Source organism: Lutra lutra, chromosome 4 (genome assembly GCF_902655055.1).
Source record: "Lutra lutra chromosome 4, mLutLut1.2, whole genome shotgun sequence".
Taxonomy (NCBI): Eukaryota; Metazoa; Chordata; class Mammalia; order Carnivora; family Mustelidae; genus Lutra; species Lutra lutra.
The window spans coordinates 93,860,313-93,879,305 of NC_062281.1; the positions used below are offsets into that span (position 1 = coordinate 93,860,313).

General features: G+C 41.7%; 1 protein-coding gene across 6 annotated transcripts in view; it reads right to left on the reverse strand.

Annotated features, from left to right (window-relative positions):
- PDE4DIP (phosphodiesterase 4D interacting protein) overlaps positions 1–18,993 on the reverse strand; it is a 217,960-nt gene that overhangs the window by 132,379 nt on the left and 66,588 nt on the right. For 3 of the 6 annotated variants that reach the window (XM_047728748.1, XM_047728742.1, XM_047728741.1), the window contains exon 4: positions 7,213–7,323. In XM_047728748.1, coding sequence (XP_047584704.1) covers positions 7,213–7,323 — 111 coding nt within the window. Of the gene's footprint in view, positions 1–7,212; positions 7,324–7,561; positions 7,616–8,169; positions 8,189–9,313; positions 9,338–18,993 lie in introns of those variants that run through there. The other 3 variants (XM_047728746.1, XM_047728745.1, XM_047728743.1) reach the window with 3 other exon arrangements.

The window sequence follows — 18,993 nt, forward strand, 5'->3', positions numbered from 1 at the left end:
ACAATTCTTTGTTTAATTTTTTTAGGAATCATCATGCCGTTTTCCACAGCAGCTTCATAGGTATATACTGGGTTTATAGTTTTTCCACACCCTGAACAACATATGTTATTTTCCAGTTTTTTATTTCTTTGTTTTGTTTTATAGCAATCACCTAATAGCTGTGAAGATTAAACCTTTTTTAAACCAAGAACACAAATACCATTTACAACGATTTAAGGACGGGGTCTCCCTACTTTCTTCCTACTTCTACTCTGAAAAGAAGAGGAAATAGGCAAGCATGCCTTTGCAGATCTCAGGAAGCTGAGAATGATGAATCAACATACAGTGTGCACAGACATGGGCTATATTCACCCCAGGCTTCCAGAGAACTATTTTAAAAATAATTTGGCCAAAGTCGTCCTGATTTCCCTTCTCTCTACTTGTATTTCTCCCTTCCCTACTATACACATTTCTTAGACTTCGCAAAAGTAAAATACAGAGGAAGAGAAAAACCTTAGCAGCTAACTAAACAAGGGTTTAAAGGTTTACTAAACTGTACAAAGAAAACAAGAGTCAACTCTGTTAAATATAAGAAGAAAACCATTCACTGCAACAGCAACTGGACCATCCCATATGCAATAACCCAAGAAGGTATATCTAGGCTCCAGGATGTGTCCCCAGATATGCAGGATAGAACAGTCCTTCACACTGATTTAACACCTAACACTTTAAAACAGGTTTGTCTGTGGGGAGGACGGCAGGGCCAGAATTCAGGCCTCTATTTTAGGAAACAAAGGCTCAAAGGAGTTGTGGATATGGCCAAGGTCACGTAGCAAGGAATATTCAGAATTCAGGTCTTATGATTGAGTCCAAAAGTTGTCTCCCTACATTTTGCTGTCCCTCTTTCTCTAATTGCTTTCCATTGGTTTAAGTCAAAGTTCCTAAACTGTATAGCCCAACAGAGTTCCTTGGGACTTCACTGAACTTTTGGGCGCTTAGCACAGTAACACTGCACGTAGGCTGTTCTCATTATATTGTCCAAAACCTAAGCAACTCAGGTTAGAACTAAAGAAAATCAGTTGGTGAACCAAAGAGCAATTTAACAAAGAGAACAGATCTTAAGATTTCTTGTTGCAAGAAAAAAATATTTTAGTAACCATGTGTGGTGATAGATGTTAACTAAACTTATTGTGGTGATTGCGTTTGCAACATACGCACATAACAGATCATTATGTTGTACACCTAAAATGAATTTAATGTTATATATCAACTACATCTCAATTTTAAAAAAGGATAGTTCTTATAAAGTGAAAAAATAAGGGGGGCCTGGGTGGCGCCATCGGTTAAGCGTCCAGCTCTTGGTTTGGGCTTATGTTGTGATCTTGGGGTCATGAGATTGAGCCCCACAACTGACTCCACGTTCAGCATGTCGTCTGCTTGAGACTCTTCCTCTCCCTCTGCCCCCAACCCTGCCTGTACTCGCTCTCTCTATAATAAGCAGATAAATATTTTTCAAAAAATTTAAAAAGGCAATAAAAACTTTTTAAAAAGATAAAATGACTTAAGAACCAGACCAAGCTATATTACAAAGTATTAAATCAAAATGATACAAAATTTCGAATTAAAGCCAATCACAGTCAATAATTTTTGTGAAAATAAAGGACTTTGTACTATAACTAAATAAAATATTTTCTTTAAAAAAACCCAGAAATTTAACAAACCCAGCCTTTCTTCTTTATTCTCTTTGAAGGAACATTTGTATTTGAGGGTGACAGATTTGCTACAATACGGGCACTTGGATTGTATTATGTTATTTATTTATGGGCAAACTAAAATGGAGAATTAAGACAAATAGGACAAATGGTCCCAAATCCACTACTGAGGAAAAAAACTGACTTGAAATAAAAAATGATTGGATTTATATGGGCAATTTTGTCATCCCTCCATTTACCACGATAATGGCAAATATTTCTTAAGGGCTTACTATATAATAGGCATTCTGCTGATTTCAACTAATCAGCTCATTTAATCCTCCCTCAGATCCTAAAAGATTGGTGCTATCACAACACCACTTCAGCTCAGAGAAATTACAGTATTTTCCCAAATTAACACAGGTAGCGAGTAGTAGAACCAAGATTCTTTCTCAGGTCTGTTGGGTTCATCTGTTAACCACTACTTCCAATGATCACAGAATAGAAGAAATGATGAAAATTTCAGATGCAAGTAAAGTCAATAGGCTGTTTATCATGATTTTTAAAACCTGCTACAGACGTATGCTATGTATAAACTCCAGTTTGTTCAGGAGAAGTATCATCCAGTCTCAAAGATGAGAAAGCACAGCTCAGAGAAGTCAGGCAGTTTAAGAGGCTGACATATAAGGAAATACAATGCTTTCAATTCCTATATAAAGGCCAAAACCACTTTAACCTTCTAGTATCAGTAATGTCACACTTAAACATTGACTCTACCTGTTCCAGGAAGACACCATTCAATTTTTCCTGATGGTGTTTTTATCTGATCTGGCCAGATTTTAAATTCCATTCTTAAAAGGGAACCCTAAAATTTTTTAAAGCAATCTTAGTGGGGAGGGGCATGCCTGGGTGGCTCAGTTTGTTAAGGGTCCAGCTCTTGGTTCTGCTCAGGTCATGATCTCATGGGTCATGAGATAGAGCCCTGCATCAGGCCCTGTGCTCAGCTGGGAGTCTACCTAAAGAGTCTCTCCCTATGCCCCTCCCCCTACTCTCTCTCTCTCTCTCAAATAAAACAAATATTTTTAAAAAAATAAAGAAACCTTGGATAATAATAAATTCACACAAGTTGAACAAGTAAGTAGTCATCATGGGGCAGAAACAGTTGATAGTGGTCTTGCATGCTCTTTGTGGACTGGATGTTTACCACATAGCAGTGGATTTCATAAATTCCAGGGTTGGGCATATTTCTAGTGGCAGCACACTCAGCAATCATAAGAAGATGCAGGATTAGATAATCAACAACAACCAGGAAGTCAGCCAAGTGGCCATCCAGAAACTATTTACCAGAGCAGCTGCAGTCCAGAAATGCTCCTGGCCAGTCTCCCTAGGAGTGGGCCATACTCAGCTGTGGACCACTTATGGCATTTTCTCACTTAACTTTGCTCCATGATCAGGAGCTTTATGTACTGCAGTGGTTTCTCCCCTTAGTGCTTAGACCTTCAAAACTGTTCCCACAAAACCTGAACCTACAATTAATATTTGCTACCAACAGGGGGCAGTGGTACCTGATTATGCCCCAGTTTATTTGGGCTGAAGGTAAGCAGCCTCTTCCTGTGTTGTTTCTTTTTAAATTGCTTACAAAAATTGAAGGTTAGGGGCGCCTGGGTGGCTCAGTGGGTTAAAGCCTCTGCCTTCGGCTCAGGTCATGATCCCAGAATCCTGGGATCGAGCCCCGCATCAGGCTCTCTGCTCCGTGGAGAGCCTGCTTCCTCCTCTCTCTCTGCCTGCCTCTCTGCCTATTTGTGATCTCTCTCTGTCAAATAAATGAATAAAATGTTAAAAAAAAAAAATGAAGGTTAAAGGATAAACACACAACAGAAAAGCCTCCAGTCTCATAGAGCCAATTTTTATGTATGCTTTAATACTATTTTATTAATCTGTAGCTAGCATGAGTTTTAAGATTATTTCTGAATTCTCTGAACATCTCGAAAGATAGAAACCCCAAACTCCTTTAATTTATTTGCTTTAAAGTTGATTCTTCTAGGTTTTTACGTAGTCCTCTAACTTTTACAACTTCTCATACAATTAAACATCCTTATAGCTGCCATTACAATTAAGGATTATGTCTAATTTAGGTTAGTCTCTCCCTCACTCAGCTACCTGAGGACTTGCCACTTGGTGAGAGAAAGATTGAACCCTTTTCCAGTCCTTTTCTCCTAAAGTTTCCCATATTTCCCTTACCTGCAGTCATGGTGAAATGCTTGATTGTCTCTCACTAATTTGGTAGTATTTTACTCTTTGGTACATATATTTAACAAGAATCTGCTGTTGCAAAATATGTAAAATGATAAAATAATTACTATTCACAAGAGACTTACATTATGTAAGTTTCACAAATAGTGGTTTTATTGAAAAGAATCATGCACAGGGGTGCTTGGGTGGCTTAGTCGGTTAAGCATCTATCTTCAGCTCAGGTCATGAACCCAGGGTCCTGGGATCAATCCCTACATCTAGCTCCCTGCTCAGTGGGGATTCTACTTCTCCCTCTGCCTCAGCTGCTCCCCCTGCTTGTGCTCTCTCTCTCTGTCAAATAAATAAATAAAATCTTAAAAAAAAAAAATCATGCATCCATCACCCAAGTTAGTGTGGGTTCTCACTTGGCTGGGTGTGATTTAATATATTTACTTTATTTAAAGAAGTGACCTTCTGGGACACCTGGGTGGCTCAGTGGGTTAAAGCCTCTGCCTTCAGCTCAGGTCATAATCCCAGGGTCCTGGGATGGAGCTCCGCATCAGGCTCTCTTCTTAGCAGGGAGCCTGCTTCCTTCCTCTCTCTCTCTCTCTCTGCCTGCCTCTCTGTCTACTTGTGATCTCTGTCAAATAAATAAATAAAATCTTAAAAAAAAAAAAAAAGAAGTGACCTTCCAATGCTGGAGAAAAATCAAGCTAAGTTTGCTTGCACAACACAGCTCTAAATTCACATCTGAACCACTTGACTTACCATGTGATGCCCTGCATTGTCACCCTCGGTGTCTCTTCACCCACATTGCTACTAATCCATTGTCTTAACCTTGTGGAACCTCAGTAAGGTATATTCATGGGAATATCTGCAGGTGAGATTAAAAGAGCCTCTTTCTCATTTTAAAATCTCATAATAACTATTACCATTGGTAAACGTATAACTACTACCCCCTCATTTACATAAGAAGCTATGAAGGTTACAAAGTGCTGTGATCGAAGTCTTCTCATTTAATCCTTATGGCTGCTATTTATTCATACTCTCAGCAAATAATCTTCAGTGCTCAGGGACTTGTGTGGTATTCTGCATGCCAATTCTACAGGGGCTGGCACAGACTCAGAAAGGTTAAATAACTTGCCTAGATCCCCTGGTTGTCCAGGGCTCTGGCTGGGATGGTTTTCTGATCCCTCGTCCTTCCATCAAAATGGAACTGCCCTTGTTCCTATCAATCCCTCATCACTGCATAGTATGATAAATTCATTTCAACTATGATGTTAATGATCAATCATGGCTTTATGGGTTTTGCTTCCCAAATAAGAAGAGCATTTTAACTTAAACCTTCAGTGCTTCCCAAAACATCACAGCCAAATGGGATGAGTAATATGACAGATGGACTGAACAAAGATTTGGTAAGAAGGGAAAGGAGGGGACACAGTAGTCTGCGATTCCTTAAATCATAGGATGCCAGTGGGTGCCTGATGACTCTGGCTTAAGACCAGGAACAGATAGGGCTTAGTGGCAACACTAGGCTAATAAAAGGGTTAGCACCTTGGCATGTGACAATGTCCTATGACTGCTCTCCCAGACTGCTCCTCTAGAATCTTTTTTTTTTTTTTTAAAGAATCTTCTTAATCATACTTCTCTAGGAACATAACAGTGCCCTCCCACACCCCACCCAAAACGTTCCCTAAGGACAGTCTTGTTAGTCAGTATAGAGCACAGGGTGAGACCAAATGATTAAAGCAGTCAGTTGATTGAAGCTTAAAAAATTCCTTTCCCTTAAATAATCCAAAGACACTGCCCATTCCTTCTGCCTTGCTTTGGAGACAGCTAATGAAAAATGCTCCTCCTTCTGTACAATGAGCAAATTCATTCACTATTTCTACCCTAAGGCAAAGACTGCCATTCCTCCTCCCCGCCTCCTCTCCATCCCACTGCATTACCAACCCTCCTTGAGAACAGCTTCCTTGACATCACCCCTGGCCACTCCATTCAGGCATGCTTACTCTATAACCATGTAAGAGAGGACAGGTGAGTCTGGACGAATTTCAGGAAGATGCAGGTTAAATCATGAAAATCCAGGAAAGATGGAAAACAGGGCTTAATCCCCCAGATTTAGCTGCCCACATTAATTTATCAAATAACTGTTTGGGTTTCAAAGACACCAGTCATTCCTCTGATCCAACCTATTATCTAGCAACCTGCAAAAGCTTCCCAAACCTTCTTCTCAACAGGACAGGGCACACATAGACAAAGTATAGTCTGCTGGTGTAAACAGATGAGAGATTTAGAAGCTCTGAAAAAATCAGAGGCCACCAGCTCTGGGTCACTCGGGCCACTTTAGAGATTGTCCAGACACTAAGAAGGCTAAGGAAGCCAACATTATGGTAACCAGTTAGGAAACTTCACCCAAAAGCCCTGAGTCCTCTTACCAAGGTGCTGTCTCATCTCACTCTCCCCTCAACCACCCCCCCTCCCTCTTCCTTCCCTACCCCAATCACTCATGCATCAACCCAGACCACCCTCCCTCTCAGAGAAGCACCACTCCCTCCCACCCTTCAGGCCAGCAGCACCCTTTTCTTCATTCTTAGGTGAACTAGTCCTAAACCTGAAAACGCTGAAGATGCCAAAGATTCGGCCTTTCAATCTTATCTGCATCATCTTCAAAAACAAACACGAAGTTCTCAGGGGCAGAACCCTGTGCAGCCCTGCCCTTTGCTCCATCCGCTCATTCCCTGCGGTCACTGAGCCAGAGCTAGAAGGGGCCCTTCTCTAGCTGAACATTTACCCTGGAAACTGCCCGCTTCAGTCACTTCTGTGGCTTTTAAAAAATGCAGATTTCCAGAGGGCGCCTTGGCGGGCTCAGTCATAAGAGCATGTGCCTCCTGGGGTCCCGAGTTCCCGCCCTATGCTGGCTGCAGAGATTACCAAAATAAATTAAATAAACTTTTTTAAAAATGCAAATTTTCTCTTCCCTTGCGTTACTCAATCAGAATCCCTGGGGGGTAAGGCAGGGAATCTACATTTCAAACCAGTTCCCCAAGGTGACTGTTCTGAACAGTTCCACGGCAGAGCAGACTCTGATTTAACCCAGCTCCCTCTCCTTACACACAAGGAGAGCACAAAACAGGCACTAAAGAGGCGAAGTGGGCTGGTCCAAGATCACCCCGCGTTCCGGGGGCCAGACCTGGTGTGGAACCTGCCTCCCTCCCTAGTTAGCACTGTGGGAGGTAGGAAGAGCCTGAGGATCAGAGAGTGGGCTACCAGCCCCCGGCTGGCCAGAGCGCGCTGCTCCTGCACTCACCCGCTTGTAGATGTCATCCCGGCTGGCCTCATACTTCTGTTGCATGCGCTCCTCCAGGAAGTAGATGCGCAGCTTGAGGCTGAAGTTCTCCTTCTTCAGGTCATTGAGATGCTGGGACAGAGTGCGATATCCATTAGACATGGTGGGCAACCCATGGGGAGCAGCATGCCCAGCCGCCCCCTCACCCTAGGAACATAGTGCGGCTGCACCGCGGCATGAAGCAAGCCCAAGCCGCTGGGACGCCGCTGGGGCTATGGCGACATGACCCCGGGGACTGGCGCTCTCTTGGGGACCTGGGACTGGGCTCACTGCTCTGGGTGCTGGAGTGCAGCGCACTTTCCTTTTTTACCTCTGGGAGATATTTGCGGAATCCCTGACAGAGGAACATGCTGCGTGAACTCAGACACAAGTGGTGTAACCCGACTCTTAGCCGGGACCGGGCTGTCACCCTCCCCAAGCCTCCCGGGCCCAACAGCAGGCAGTTAACAGTTTCTTGGAAAAGAGAGAGAACTGACTCCCCCCACCCCCCAGCCAGACACTTCCAGGAAATGGAAAACAGGAATACTTCAAGGTGCTGGGGGGCTTGCACAAAAGGAGGAAAATGAAGGGCTGTGTGTGTGAGTGGGCACACTCTCTGGTGGCTGATTTGCACAGTAAAACCCCAAGGGGGCACCTGGCTGGCTCAGTGGGTAGAGCTTGAGCCTCTTGGTCTCAGGATCCCAAGTTTCAGCCCCACACTAGGGATAGAGTTTACTTAAAAATAAATAAATAAATAAATAAATAAATAATAAGCAAACAAACAAACAAAAAATAAACCAAAGGAGTGTGGCCAAGAGCAAGAAATCGATTGCCATAGGAAAGAGCACATATCAAATATCCCCTTTCCATCAGGTGCAGATCTTAAAAAACCTGTAACAGAAGACCTCTCCAATGTTTCTCTGATGATCCAGAACTCACCTCTAGCCAATTCCTTCCCAGTTTTCCTCCCTGGACTTCTCAAGTCCTGAAGCACTTAAATAAATGCCTTCCCTACCATGTGCCTCCCAGCCACATACACACCAGAGCCACCCCCAAAGTAAGAGTAAATCTAGTTCCCAGGGTGGACAAGCTCACAAAGAGGCTGGGCCAAAGGCTCCTTCCTCCAAGGGATGAGGGAAAGAGAGGGCTGAGCGGGGGGTGGGGAGGCGTCAGTCTGGAGCCCAGAGATTTCAGCCAGTCACTGGTTCTTAACTCTGGCACCTGCCAGGCACTCATCACCAGATCCTGCTCACAGAGCAATTTAAGATCCTTGAATAGCAGCTGCAACATGAGCAGGAAGTATTATTTATACCATATCACCCGGGACTTTGAAGGTGACCATCGCACAGCACATATATGAAACACCAGTTCTTAGTTCCAGTAAAACAGGGTTGAAAAAAATGTTAATCTTGGCAGGTAAAGTAAAGAAAACTAAAACCTTTATACTTAAATCAAGTACTCACTTATTCCTTAACCTACCAGCTCTTCATTCTTTTAACTCTATCTTAATTCTTCATAATAATTCTACTCAACTTCTCCTGAGTATCCACCAGGTAGTATGTTGGGCATGACAGATACAAAGATGAAGACTTTCCCAACTCTCAAAGAGCTGGGTGGCCGTACAGATGTAGAGATGTGGTTTCCACTGCAATCCTCCAGGCTTGTGTTAGTCAAACATTTTACATTTTATAATGTAATCCAGTACAAACACACACAAATACGCACACAGATATAACTAAAGTAAAAGTTTCACAAAGTAGTGTTATCACTATGTGTGATTTTCTATTCTATTCTGGTGTTTTTCTATTCTATTATTCTTCCTGGGAGTGACCCACTGAATTGATTTCAAGACCCACTAAGACGTTTCACATGTAAGTTTGAAAAACACTGCATGTATGAGAACCCAGAAGAAAGAGTGATTCATTCTTACTGGAATGATGAGAAAAAAGCTTCACTAAGACTTGCATGGCCCTTTGAAAGATAGAAAAAGTTGAACTGAATAAAGTGGCCTCAGGAGGGCATAAGTGGAACTGAGCATTCTCTCAAATAGATTTGGATTATATGTGGGCAACACATTTCTTACCGTCAACTGTAATCGAAGACAAAATATTCCTCCTTTCTAAAAAAAAAAAAAAAGTACACATTTAAAACTCATTTATCTGTTTTCATTAAATCTGTGCTCTTGAAATTAAGAGTATCATTTAGACTGAGAGAGAGTGAGGAAGAGGAAAGTCTAAATAAAAACTCGAAAGATCCTTTTCTGGTCTGAGCTCTGTTACTAAATAACTGTATGACCTTGGAAATGCACCTCTCCAGAGGCCTAAGTGTCCTCATTTATAAAATGAAGTGGTTGGAAAGTAGGTGATTTTTAAGGCCCTTTTCTGGCCTAAGCTCCTAGAGGAAATAACCTACTTATTATCTCCTTATCATCTACTACTACCATTTTGCACAAGGGGAACTGGGCTGCCAGATTTCTAGATTAGTGTTTAATCATCATTTTGATGTCTATTTAGATTCTTTTCACATAAAAGTCACATAAGATAGTTTAATAAAAGTTCATGGAAAGTAAAATTGCATATGAATGCAGGGATTCTTACCCAACAAATGCCTGTTTCATCTTACTCCCAAGGATACCTTGCTTTTTTATCTCTCTGGCCCTTTATCTGGTTAGTTTTCGTTTGTTTGTTTGTTTGTTTGTTTGCCAGCTCCTTAAAGTGAGTGCTTAAACAATGGTTGTTAGTTCATCCCCCTTCTCATGTTTTTCTCTCCATACTTTCTCCCTTGAGATTTTATCCACCTTTAGAGCTGTCACTGTGGCCTCCCAAACAACCCCCAAACTTTCATCTGAGTCTTCTCCCCCAAGATCTAGCCCTCCATATCCAGGTTCTTGCTAGATAGCTCAACTTGAATATGTCATTCTCACAGCAAACCTCACAGCAAAGACTTTTGCGACAGCCTGTCATGTCTGCCAGACTTCACTCCAGTCATCTGCTCTCATATTATAGGCAGAGTAATGTTTTCAAAACTCAAATCTTATCCTGACATCTCCCTTACTTAAAACCCTTTACAGGCATCACATCTCTCTTAGAATAAAGGAAAATGACATCACATCCCCTCAAGAACACCGCTTTTTTTCAAGTCCTGAATTCCAATCCCACCCAAACAAAGCCTTCTCTGCTATCCCAACCCAGAAAGGAATGATGTCTCTCTCTTTTGAACTCCTCAGGCAAATATCAACATTGGGCAAGTGTTCTTAGGGGGCCTCATGACAATATTTATACGTTGCCTGGGAGGGGGGGTTACTTATGCCTCTTAGAGTTATTGAACTTTTCCTGTGTTTATGTCTCTCCAGCTAGTCTGTGAGCTGTCCAAGGAAAGGGTCAACGACTCACACATCTTTCCCTCCTCCTTCAGCTCCCACAGCCAAGAAGCCCTCCCCAGTAACACACAGCAGGCTTACAACTACCTCCACCACACTGGAGTTTTTCTGTGGGCCGACAAGGCATATTTGGAGTCTTAGCACTCTCACTGCGTAGTATTTAGGAAGCACTCCCTAAATATTTGTTGAATTAATGAATAGATAAGTATTCCATATATACTTTACTTTTTGCTGATCTGACCTGATGGGGATAGCTTGCTTATATTATTCTCACAATTTTCCAATAATACAGAAAAGTTTGTTTTAATAGCTCCAAAGAGACTACATTTGCTAGAATGGTTCCTGTAGAAAATTTCTAAGTTTACATACCTATCTAGACCTTCCTCTTGGACTCCAGTCTACACCTAACTTCCCAGTAGAAATGTTGACTTGAATAGAGACCTGTCATCCTTGTGGCATCTGAAACCGGAGTCCTGATCTTTCCCAGCACACGTGTTCCTACCCCAGTGGATCCCATTTCAATTGGTAACAACCCAGTATGTGCAGTTGTTTGGGCCAAAACCTTTTGAGTTATTCTTGTCTCTTCTTTCTCGTATACATCATTGCATCTGTCCGTAAATCTTATTATTTCTACTTTCTAGAGAGAGAGAATCCATCTACTACCATTGCATGGTCATTTCCCCAACTCTGGCCCAAGAGGCTATGATTGAACACTCCCCTAAATTACTTGAATAGCCCCGGTAACTGGTCTCCCTGCTCCCACCCTAGCTCCCCTATAATGTATTCTTAGCACGGCAACCACAGGGACCCTTTAAAATACATCAGATGACTCCTCTGCCAGAAACTCCCACTGGTTTTCCATCAAATTAAGAGTGAAACGCTAAGTCATTTCACCAGCCCATTAAGGCCCAAGGCCCTAATCTGGAGCCAGGCTCCTTGCCCTGTCTTTTCCCTTTTTCTTACTACTCTCCCCTTTACACACTTTTCTCCAGCCATAGGCTTCCCTTTGCTCCTTCTCAAAAACAGCTAGCACCTTCCTTCCTCGGGGTCTTGGGGCTTGGTGATCCTCCTGTATGGTATGCTCTCTCTCTAGCAGATTCTCTTCTTCACCTTCTTTAGGCCTTTGATCAGATATCATGCCCTCAAGGAAGTGACCACCCTATTTTAAAGTGTAACTCTCCCTAGACCTCACCTCAGCAATCCCTTCATTGTTTCTTTCTTAATCCGTACACTTTCATTGTTTAAAATATTATATTTCCTTGTTTATTTTGTCACTTATCTGTCTCTGCCCACTAGCATGTGAACCCCATAAGTAAGGCAGGATTTTTTCCCATTTTGTTCACTGCTGTATGTCACTAGTACCAAGAATGGAGCCTGGGATACAGTAGGTGCTCAATAAATATCTGTTGAACAAAAGAATTGAGGAATTAGGGCACCTGGGTGCCTCAGTCAGTTAAGCATCCAATTCTTGATTCTGGCTCAAGTCATGATCTCGGGATAGTGGGATGGAGCTCTGCGCTCAGTGTGGAGTCTGCTTGCCCCTATCCCTCCCTCTGCTTGTGTGCTCTCCCCTCTAAAATAAATAAATAAAATATTTTTAAAAAGAATTGATGGATAATTAACCTGCTGACTTTGACCTCTCTGGACTCAATTCTTTTTCTTTTTTAAAGATTTTATTTATTTGAGAGAGAGGGAGAGAGAGCACCGCTCCCCCCAAAAGTGGGCTCAATCTCACCACCCTGAAATCATGACCTAAATGGAAACCAAGACACATATGCTTAACCAACTGAGCCACCCAGGCATCACTCTGGATTTAATTCTAACAGAACTCAATCTGTATACAACATAACACAGGTGTTCAGGATGAAAAGCTTATCTAAAGTCATTCCTCTTTATGTTATTTTTTTAAAATATTTTATTCATTTATTTGCGAGAGAGCGAAGGTGGGGGCATGCTCGAGGGCACAAGAGGGTGGGGAGGGGCAGAGAGAGAGGGAGAAGCAGACTCTCTGCTGAGTGGGGAGCTGGGTGAAGGGCTTGATTCCCAGGACCCTGAGATCATGATCTGAGCTGGAGGCAAGCACTTAACTGACTGAGCCACCCAGGTGCCCCTAGAATGTTATTTTTATAATTAAAACAAACTTTTCTAACAAACTAACTTCAACATACAGGAGAGAATGTGAACTTTGAATAAGAGTTCTGAGCAAATGGAGAATGACACATTACTACCAAAGGACAATATGAACTATACAAATAGTAAAAACTATAGAAAATAGGAAAGAGAGTCTGTCAGAGAAGGTTCCACAGAGAACAGGCATTATAGCTCTTCTGAAAGGATGAATCAGGTTTGGCTAGGCTCCAGGGAGAACATAAGGCAATCCAGGCAGGTAGAACAGAAGCAGAAGGGCAGAGGGCCAAATGGACTAAAACAAAGAGCCCATGATGTCACAGAACTGGGGGAAAGTACACAACCATCTTCGGAAATACACAACCGTTTTCAGAAGTACACAATGATTTTCGGAAGATCTTTTTTATTTATTTTTTTGAAGATTTTATTTATTTATTTGACAGAGAGAGACAGCACAAGCAGGGGGAGTGGTGGGCAGAGGAAGAAGGAGAAGCAGGGTCCCCACCAAGAGGAGAGCCTGATGTGGAGGCCCATGTGGGGCCTGGTGGGAGGCTTGATCCCAAGACCCTGGGAACATGACCTGAGCCAAAGGCAGTCACGTAACAGACTGAGACACCCAAGTGTCCCCATTTTACGAAGATCTTAAAAGCCAGGGTGAGGAGCCTGAATTTTTCCTACAGGCAGATCCTGGCTCTCGATTTGCACGAGTAAAGAAAAAGGCAACAGAGGAGCGCCAGGGGCTGCTTACTAGGAAGACTGATTGGTTGGTTTGTTGTTTCTGTTTTTACTGGTTTGCATATTGTAGCTTTAACAAACAAAAGTGTGCATCCCTGGGCTTCACGCTAGACCCACCTACTACTCTATCCGGCCTCTTGCTGGTAGTCCCCGGGTCTGCATGTTTTTATAAACTCTGCGTCTCTGGGGAAATAAAGAGACACTGCAGGTTCCCAAGCAAGGACAGCAGGATTGTCTTTGTTCTTCCTTTCTTACACAGAACATCGAAAATCTTTTCTCTTCCTCAAAATACTTTTTTCAAACATTAATGGCTCTTCCCTGTTCTTTTTTTAATTTCTTCTTCCCACCGCTTCTTAATGTATTAGTTCACCCTGGAAATAAGACTTTAATAAGGACTCAATCAATGCCAACAATAGTAGGAGGATTACAAGCCAGCTGTTGTATGTCATGCCCCATTAACATAACCAACTGGCAAGCCAGACTTTAAAAAAACTCAGCTTCACATTTCCTTAATCATATTCAGACCCCCCAGATTGCTCTCAGATTGGAAATGGCTAAAGACATATTAATGGTCCTCCAATCTCTCTCCTAAAAATAAAGGTCCACTCCACTAAAAATGATTAATCATTTTTATTGACATTCTTTTCAAATATAATACTTCTGCAACAAGCTCTGTTAGCTTGATATCTATGATAATTCATATCTAAAATTCATGAAAATAAAATTATTCTTTAGTAACTTAATATGGCAAATAGAGGAGTAGTGTTTTCAGTAATCCTTGACAAAATAGGTAATAAATATTATCATTATTATGCATATTTATCCAGGTGGGATAGCATGGCATTATGGAAAAAGCAATAGATTTTGAACTAATGAGATCTACATTCAAATCCCAGTTCTGCAATTTTGTAATTGTGTATCTCTGGGAAAGATACTTAGTAGTAATTAAGCTAGGAAACTGGGATCTGGATAGGGTACTAAGAGGATTGCAACTGTATATTTTTAAATCTGAGACAAATAGAGTGAAAATAGTGTTTGTTAAAATTTAGATATGAGAGGTGTGCCCCTGGGTGGCTCAGTCACCTAAACTTCCAACTTTTGGTTTCCACTCAGGTCGTGATCTCATGGGTGGTGAGATGGGGCTCTGCGCTCATCGGGGAGTCTGCTTGAGATTCTCTCTCTCTCTCTCTCTCTCTGCCCCTCTTCCCCACTCACACTCTCTCTTCTCCCTCTAAAATAAGTAAATGACTCTTTAAAAAACTTTTAGATATTAGGTACATGGATAAGTATTTTATTGTTCTTTGTATATTCCTGTTGTTTGTGAAACAGGTCATAATTTTTAAAAACTATTTCAAAAGGAATGAAACTAGGAATTATAGGGAGGCAGCTATGAATTAGATAGAAGGATAAATTCTCTAGTAGAGTTGGATATAATGAACTCATTGCCATACTCCATCCATATATTCATTCATCAAATATATACTGAGCACTTACATTATAAGGGACAGTATATTTACTGTCACCAAAGGGTCACAACTGAAATTAAAGAACACTTGTCAGGGATTTTGTTAAGAGTTTTCACACATCAGGCACCCCAAGCTATAAGTTTCTGAAGAAATCTCAGAACACACCACTAGTTCTCTGGGAGTAGAACCCTAAAATGTGGTGGAAGTCGACCTGTTCCAACAGACCTCAGGCTGCCTTCACAGAAAGGTGTAAAGGAGAAATAAGCATAAAGGACATCATATTTCCAAGACAAAAGCCCCAACGATGACTGGGACCCAAGGATGATCCCCAATAGATGATTTAACCTATAACTTTTCTAACTGTCATATTTTCTGAGACAGCCCTGTAGGAGGGGCATACAAATAGTTGGAGACTATTTCCTGCTTTTTGACATCCAGTGGAATCCAATCCAGGAGTCTAACTTGTTTTGGATTGGAAGTTAGGAGTAGACAGGAGAGACATGGCAGGGAGAAGGTTTTTATCACATATAAATATTTTATTTGTAAAACATTTATGTGCCTGGGAATTCCTATGCTTGTCTGATAAAATCTAAGCTGAAGAAATAAAAAAGCTTAATTCCTGACTGTTTTGAATGACTTGAACTTGTATTACAAAATTAATTGGATACAATTATGCTGTCTTCACAATGACAATCACCTGCATAGACTCTGACAATGTACAAAGGATGTCCATGTGCATGATTTCGTTTTATTTTGTGAAGAAGTAAGAAGATTAGATACTATTATCTCCATTACTATCCAGGACAAAGAAACATCAAGAAGTTAGCTGCCTTGCTCGTTGAGAAAGAAGAGAAACATAGACTAAGTCACCCAAGAGTCTGACCCATGTTGTATACTGACCAGGACCTTAATCACAACACTAGATGACCCCTGTGAACTTAAGAATCCCTGTGACTGATAAAGTACTTCCACTTCTACCTCACGTCCCTGCATTTTTTTAAAAAAGTATTCCTCACTATAAATAATCTTCCTCGTGATCTGACCCCCTGAACCTATATAAAACATAGTTTCCTCCATTTTCAAGATGAACCTCAAAAGGTTAAACAGAGTTACCATATGACCCAGCAATTCTATTCCTCATTATACACCCAAGGAAATTGAAAGTGTGTGTCCACACAAAGTCTTGTATAAGAATGTTAATAAAAGGGGCACCTGGGTGGCTCAGTGGGTTAAGGCCTCTGCCTTCAGCTCAGGTCATGATCTCAGGGTCCTGGGATCGAGCCCCGAGTCAGGCTCTCTGCTCAGCGGGGAGCCTGCTTCCTCCTCTCTCTGCCTGCCTTTCTGCCTACTTGTGATCTCTGTCTGTCAAATAAATGAATATTTGAATATTTGAATATTTGAATATTTGAATAAATAAAATCTTTAAAAAAAAAAAAAGAATGTTAATAAAAGCATTATTAATAAGAGCCCAAAAAAAAGTAGAAACATCTCAAATCTCCATCAACTGATGAATGTTGAGGACAAAGTTGAGTATAACCATACAAGAGAGTATTTTTCAGCCATAAAAAGGAATGAAATAGTGATACCTTGTACAACATGGATGAACCTTGAAAACACTATACTAATGTGAAAGAAGCCAGGCACAAAAAAGTCGTATAATACGATTCTTTACATGAAATGTTTGGGAAAGGCAAATACACAGAGACAGAAAGTGGATGAATGGTTTCCAGGGCTGGAGAGAGAGCAAATGTGGAGTGACTGCTAAGAGGTATGAGGCTTTTCGTGGGAGGAGATGAAAATGTTGTTGAACTAGGTAATGGTAATTGTTGCTCAACTTAGTGAATATGCTAAAATCATGGAATTGTACACTTTAAAAGGGTGAATTTCACTGTGTGCAAATTAAATTTCAATAAAGCTGTTACTTAAAAAAGAAGAAGAAAGAAACCCAAGCTGGGAGAGGTAACTTGCTCAGTGCTTTGCCTATTATAAGGACTTTTTTTTTAAGATTTGTTTATTTATTTATTTATTTATTTGAGAGAGAGAGAGAGAGAGAGAGGGAAGCATGAGTGGGAGGAGGGACAGAGGGAGAAGCAGACTCCCCGAGGAGCAGGGATCTAAGATTCTGAAATCTCGATTCTCAACTGATTCTCTGATTCTCAATTCTCGGGGCTCAATCCCAGGACTCAGAGATCATGACCTGAATCAATGGCAGACACTTAACTGACTGAGCCACCCAGGTGCCCTACAAAGGATTTTTAATAATGGAGATTCAAAGTTCAATTCAGCTCAATTCAGTTAAAAGCCAATGGTTTAGAACTGATCATTTCTAAATGTTCTGTATATTAATCTTTCTTAGATTATGAGGCCCTAACATGAAGGCTTGAGGAAGTACCCTCTCAGTAGCCCTCACTACCAGAAACTCATGAGTTCCCATGTTTTATAAAGTTAAAGTTTTACATAGCCTTTAGATAAAACAGAAATGTAATCCACTCCGTATTTTGACACAGGAAAAACATACTCATTAGGCTATCCTGAAGAACATGCATAACTTTTGCACACCATTTTAACAAGGGAAATGCCAATCAAAGTCAATCAAAACTTAGTTTTCCATTCATCAGCTTTCACTTTCTCTTCTGCACAGGGTTTCTGCCTAGTCTTCCAGAAGTTAACTATTCATACCTGCCTCAGAGAGCAGACTGCAAATGCTATAGAGACCTGCTTTTTTTTTTTTCTTTTGGGTTCCACAATAACCAAATCTTTCTTCTAAAACTCTGCTTCTAAAATTTCAACCTAATTCCTGAAGTTTGCAAGTCTTTTAAATGCTAAAATATTAATAACATCATTCCCTTTTCTCCCCTAAAACTCAGAAGCATACTGAGACCCACCATCCACAGAGCCTTTTCTTGATATAACTGACGTGATGGCAAGAGAGCTAACAACAGGGTCACTACGTCAGGTTGATAAATAAACCCTATCTTTGGCAGCAGCAGCATGTGGATAAAGGACAGGGATTCAGACGATGTTCCTGCTGTCTTCCCCCACCATAGATACACACCCACACCACCCCCAATCCTAGAATAACAAGGTGTCATGGTCACCATCACATTAGAGCACTGTGAACTATATAAAACCAAAACAAAACAAATAACAACTCCCTTGGACACCAAAAATAAATGGGCCAGCCAGAAATAGTGCTGTCAGAGACACTGAAATGAGCTCCATGGCAGAAAGGACAGTTGAACTGCACAGATACTAGGAGATCCCAAGGACTCCTAGGCTCCAGACGCGCTCCTCTATTCATCTGGCTCAACCAACACCAGTGGGCCTTGGTGCTGTTTGTTCACAACTGGTTCAACCCAGACAGATTATTTGCTGAGCTCCTAGGATTCAGGGGGTGACATCAATTTATGGCCTCAGTTCTTTTTCTAGCTTTTCAATAATTCTTCCTCCATCCTTCTCTAGGAAAGAAGGTGATTTCAAAGGCACAAGAGCTAAGAGTTCACAGTGATACCATGAATGATCGTGGTTGTAACAAGAAGGCTTTGACCATGAGGAAGGGTGGGTGGGGAAAGACACAGCCAACTCGAACATCAGTCGACATTCTAGTGCTCCAGCCATGACAAAAAGCCCATTTCTGAACTCACTATGCTCTCTGCTGCCTCTGGGACATTTCTTGAGTGGCAGCACTAGCCTGGAAAGTCACTGCTCTTCACCTCACACTCAGCTCTGACTGAACTATCTCCAACTTGCCCTTGGGACTTGACTTAGGTATCACCTAGTAAAGGAAGCCTGTCTGACCCAAAGCCTGGGTGAGGGCCCCTCCCAAGTGTGCTTCCACAGCATATTGGGGACCTCCTTTTTTTTTTTTTTTTTTTTTTTTTTTTTGACAGAGAGAGAGATCACAGGTAGGCAGAGAGGCAGGCAGAGAGAGAGGAGGAAGCAGGCTCCCCGCTGAGCAGAGAGCCCGATGCGGGGCTTGATCCCAGGACCCTGAGATCATGACCTGAGCCAAAGGCAAAGGCTTTAACCCACTGAGCCATCCAGGAGCCCCTGGGG